General features: G+C 30.0%; 1 protein-coding gene across 1 annotated transcript; it reads left to right on the top strand.

Annotated features, from left to right (window-relative positions):
• The first annotated feature begins 3344 nt into the window (after positions 1 to 3344).
• LOC100791013 (trihelix transcription factor GT-3b) lies at positions 3345 to 5205 on the top strand. The gene is made up of 2 exons (XM_003516913.4): positions 3345 to 3866; positions 4409 to 5205. The coding sequence occupies exons 1-2, from the start codon at positions 3573 to 3575 to the stop codon at positions 4931 to 4933; spliced, it is 819 nt and encodes a 272-aa protein (XP_003516961.1). The 5' UTR covers positions 3345 to 3572; the 3' UTR covers positions 4934 to 5205.
• Positions 5206 to 5691: the final 486 nt, after the last annotated feature.

The raw sequence follows: 5691 nt of genomic DNA, 5'->3' as shown, positions 1-5691 counted from the left end.
AGTAAAAATAATTTTTTTATTAAAATAAATTTACAAAATAATTTATATATTAATTTATAAAATTTAATTATAAACTAGTAAAATAAAAATAAAATATCTGAACTATTCAAAATAAAAATATATAAAAGAATATAAAATTAAATTAAAAAGGTTTATATACTAAATATTTTTTTTAATTTATAAATTTTTATAATTAAAAAATATTAGTTAATCTTAGGTGGTAATACATACAAAATATTGTTTATAACATTAATTAAATAAATTAACTGTCATAATAGTTTATTATTTTATGTTTAAATAAAAATTATGAGTGTAACTTTTATAAAGATCCTTTTTATTTTTTACTTAAATATTTTTTGTCCTTATAAATATCGAAAAATTTGAAATTTTTCAATGCAAATTTTTTTATATGTTTTTCGTTCTCGTAAAATTGAAATATTTTTTTTACCCCGAGTCAAACCCAAACCTGTGCGACATTTTTAAAAAAAATTAAATTATAAACTAAAATATGTTTTTTGTTCCTATAAATATCAAAATGTTCGAAATCCGCTCTTAGAAAATTTTGAGTCTTTTTCCATCCTTGAAAAAAATTAAAATATGTTACTTTTTTCTCCGGACATAGGTTCAGGTATTTGAACCTACGTGTCACTCTTTCATTGATGATTATGAAAGAGAGTGATTTCTAAGAGTTAAAACCGTCACAAAATACAGAAAAAAATCCATAAATTTGTAAACCCCTCTTCTTTAACTTTCTTCATCTTCTTCGTCCATCAGGCTAATCCGAGAGAGAGGTGAATTTGGAAGCCAAGGTTGTTGAGTTTGTCACGAGTTTGATTCAGATAGAAAATTGAAATTGATATTCATAATGTTGAATTTGTGAATGACGGTGTTAGATTTTTGGAAGGAAGGGGAATTCAACGAAGAAGAAGAAGATGATGACAAGGTCAATAAAGTTGTGCTCACAATTGCCATTGAACATAACATTTTAAAAAGAAAAAGAAAAAGAAATTATTTATTTAAATTTGAAGAAAATGAAGAAAGTTAGGGAAGAAGGAAGTTAGGAAAGAGAGATTTATAAATTTGTGATTTTTTTCCTGCATTTTGTGATGACTTTTTAACCCCTGATGACTTTTTAACCCCTAAAAATCAGCTACTCCTGAGCCATGAACAGAACCAATGAAAGAGTGACATGTAGGTTCGGGTACTCGAACCTATGTCCAAGCCAAAAAGTAAGATTTCAATTGTTCGAGAATGAAAAAAAATTCAATTTTACGGAATGGATTCTGAACATTTCAATATTTATGGGGGCAAAAAATATATTTTAGCTTATAATTTAATTTTTAAAAAATATCATGTAGGCTCAAATTCATCCAAGTCCTATTTGATACCAAAAACAACACATTTTAATTTTACGAAGACGAAAAATATACCAAAATTTTTACAGCAATAAATTTCAAACTTTTCAATATTTATAAGAATTAAAAAATATATTTTAACTCTTTATTTAATATCTCGCATTAGGTAAAAAAATTATAATTTAACTTTTTAGTTTCACATTGCTGACTATTATATTTGTCATATATGATTATATTCATTAATTAATAGTTAAATATGATTTTAATGTGGAACCCACTGTGGTCATAAATTTCCAATAATGCGTTTCAAGTTTGAGTCCTTCTCACAAGGATTCTATTAGGTATCGTATTTGTACTGTTTTGAAAAGTCATCCACTGATTATATTTATATATTAGAAATTTGTTAAATTATAATTTATGATTTTTTCTTTTTTTAACATTTCTAAATTATAATTTCATAACTCTTTATAAAAATAATCAAACACGCCATAAGCTTGTTTTCCTTGAGCCATGTCTTTTATTTAACGTGTATCCAATCACATATTTACGGCATTTATTTTTGGATTTACATAATCATTCATTGTGCGTTTTTCAATATATTACCAGTTTTTTTTCCGTCCAGTTGTTCAGAGTTAATATTATAATTTTCAAAAAATATATACGACCCATGTGAATCCCACACAATATTGTACATAAGCTACCACCCTATGCAAAAATATATGTATTTCTGAAACATCGATTGGTTTCTATTAACAAATAATTATAGTTATACTGTTATGATAAAAAATTTTACTACATGACCAATAACATAAAACGGAAACAAAAAGAAAGAATAGCTTAGCACCAAAGTTATGTGGTCATGGTCATAGAGAATAAATGTGGCGCCACTGGTCAGCGTGACGATACGTAGACGCAATGGGAACGCCAAACCAAAAAGTTGAAGAATGAAGAGCCAGGAAACAAAGTTTCCGCGTAGACAGATCAGAACTGCGTAGCAACTGTAAGTATGCAATCATTTAAAAATATCATCAAATTAAAATAATAACAATAATATATATATATATATATATATATATATATATATATATATATATATATATATATATATATATATAAAATAAATGTTATTGTATATATATTAAAAATAATCTCCCACCAAACATATCAATCAACTAATATGCATGTGATTATTTAAATTTAATTTGATCTTCAATTCAAATTCTATATGTTACTTTCTTAAATACTCAGAAGATGAAGAATTTTATTGTTGATAATAATCTTATTAGATTTAAATAGAATTTTTTATGGTAGAAGAAATTTGCTTTCTAATCAAAACAATAATATTAAAAATAATCTAAGATTGCTCTCGTCCAAATATGAAAGTGGATAAGTAAGCATTATTTTATTTTATATTGAAGCATGTCCCATGGGAAGGTCATGTTGAATTTTCGTTATAATCAATTGATCATCATAATTGAAGGAGGATATGTTGATGCTATATAATATACTAATTCCTTCAATAAAGTTTGGGAGAAACAATGAGTGATTAGATTATTAATGAAAGATAATCATTTTTTTTTATTAAAAAAAAGGCATTATTAGTTTACTTCGAATCAACTTAATCTCAAACATGTTGTTAGGAGCATTATTTGCACACGACAAAATCCTTTGTTTTTCATACTTTTGTATTTTTTAAGAAAATATTAAATTACATATGTTTCTTGTTTTATTATCTGAAATAGGAATATATATATAAATGATAGCCAGACAATCAACTATGATTATTGTATTTTTTCCCCTCAAATATAATCTAGCTTTTTAGACTTTGACTGTCCTTGAAACAATAGATTGAGTACAAATTTAATGTTGTTGTCCAACTTTTTCATTTATTCAAAATAAACAGCATATGATCATATTGGTTAATAATTTAATAACATGTTATGAATTATCTGAACGCATAAAACTGTAACATAAATAGAAACCCTTGTCCGAGAAAACAAATCTCTCTTTTTCCTCTCTAATGCGATTTACAACACAACTGTCTCTTCTCGTGTTCCCACCATCCCACATATATAAAACCTTTGTTTTCTTTTTCTCTCTCTCTATCTCCCAAAGAAAAATCAATCTTTTTTCTGTGTAATCAAGGGGCAACTATAGTTTCTTCTTTCTAGAACTTGCTTTAGATTCGATCAAGTCACAAATTGTTCTTCGATTTGAATGGAAGGTACTCATCATCTCCATCACCATCACCAAGGGCATCAACAACAACAGCAACAAAGGGTTCTTCCTCAGAATATGAACGTGGATGTGACCGATAGATTTCCTCAATGGAGCATCCAAGAAACAAAGGAGTTTCTGGTGATCCGTGAAGAGCTGGATCAGACTTTCATGGAGACTAAGAGGAACAAGCAGTTGTGGGAAGTGATATCTAACCGAATGAAGGAAAAGGGTTACCATAGAAGTGCAGAGCAGTGCAAGTGCAAGTGGAAAAACCTTGTTACCCGCTATAAGGTATCTCTTTCTATATATGTGCATCAAACTCAAAATAAAATGATAAAATCCCTGTTTTCCTCAAATTGGTGAGTCTAAATAGGTCAAGTCTTTTAAATATGTCATCTTGAGTTTGGTCAGAAATTGATGCATATAATGGAAAAAAATTACCACCTTAGCACTTCGTCGTGAGAATACATAATCAGAAATTCTATGGTAGCTTTCAAAATATAAGAGTTTTAGTATTATTATTAAGAAATTCTCTCTCCCCCCATCTCTCTCTTGGTATGTTTAAATTCGTTTAACTATTGACTCCAAAAAATAATTTTACCAAAGTCCTTAGTTTTCTCGTGATATAATAGCAATTCTCATAAGTTAGCCTTTTTCTCTTATGATAAAAAGTTGGAAGTAATTAAAAAATAACACTAGCTAGTTTATAGACTTTAATAAAATAGTTAAGAATTTAAGGGTGTTTGAGAAAAGTTCTAACTAGTTGTAGTTATTGTAAGCTTTATGGCTTTCTTTTTACTTAAACTAAGGTACTTTTGATTTGAGATGTTAAGGGATTTGAAACAATGGAGCAAGAAGCGACGAGACAGCAATTCCCGTTTTACAATGAATTCAATGCGATTTTCACAGCAAGGATGCAGAGAATGCTGTGGGCAGAAGCTGAGGGTGGATCAAAGAAGAACAAGGCAACAACGCAGCTCTCATCGGACGAAAATGAAGAGAGTACTGAAGCCGGTAGCGGCAGAAAGAAGAAGAAAGCAAAGATAGGTAGTAGGGGTGGTGATAACTGTAGTGGTAGTTTCAACAGTTTGAAGGAGATTTTGGAGGAGTTCATGAGGCAACAGATGCAAATAGATACACAATGGATGGAAGCGTTTGAGGCGAGGGAGAATGAGAGGAGGCTGAAGGAGATGGAATGGAGACAAGCCATGGAGGTGTTGGAGAATGAGAGGATAATGATGGAGGAAAGATGGAGAGAAAGGGAGGAACAAAGGAGGATTAGGGAAGAAGCTAGGGCTGAGAAGAGGGATGCACTAATCACAGCTTTGCTAAACAAGCTAGAGAGACAAGGAATGTAGCATAGAAGACTTGGTTGTACCAAACAAAATTCATTTCGATAATCTATTCGCACTTGAAGAGACTAGTTAGTGTTTGATTGTTGACAAGAAAATACAAATAGTGGGCTCCAAGAAAAAGGGAAGTGCTGTAGTTTAGTAGTTAGCTAGCTAGCCAAGTGGCCAACTATAATGTGTTTCCTCTTCTTCTCATGAAAGGAAGCTTGATTATAGAGGTTTGTTCTTAGAAACTCAATTTCTTAGAAAAAATTAACTTTATAGTATACTAGTTCTTATGATTTTGTCCAGTTGTGGTTCCATCTCTCTCCCTCCTGTTTTGCCCACTTGAGGCTTTCTAATTTAGCCAATGCAAATAAATAAGAACCATAATTTTTTGTTACTTTCATTTTTTTTAATAATGTATATATGGCACTCGGCTATGGTAATTATGGTTTTTGGTCACACAACTAGGCACTACAGTTCTGTTATCATTGAGAGAAGACCAATATCTCGTGTGAGTGTGTGTCCCCCCCAAGAAATTTAACAATGTTTCAAATAGCCATGGATCTGGTTGTAGGTGTAGATGGATATATAAACTATAGTGAGCACTATGGTTCAAAAATTCACATTACCTAACAAACAAACAATTGAAAACGGGCACAATATCATTGTCCGCGACATAATGTGCTCGCCATAATGGCTATCAATACATTTACACGCACAATTTTAAGGTTAATGGAGCATTTGTTGAAATGGCTTACTTCACACAAAGTGCCGTTAGT

This window comes from Glycine max, chromosome 1, assembly GCF_000004515.6.
Source record: "Glycine max cultivar Williams 82 chromosome 1, Glycine_max_v4.0, whole genome shotgun sequence".
Lineage (NCBI taxonomy): Eukaryota > Viridiplantae > Streptophyta > Magnoliopsida > Fabales > Fabaceae > Glycine > Glycine max.
This window is presented reverse-complemented; position numbering and strand designations above follow the sequence as displayed.

Bases quoted from the DNA above. Each gene is read 5' to 3' on its own strand.
- LOC100791013 (XM_003516913.4), top strand. From the start codon at position 3,573: ATGGAAGGTACTCATCATCTCCATCACCATCACCAAGGGCATCAACAA. The intron at 3,867-4,408 runs GTATCTCTTTCT...TGAGATGTTAAG, and splicing joins ACCTTGTTACCCGCTATAAG to GGATTTGAAACAATGGAGCA.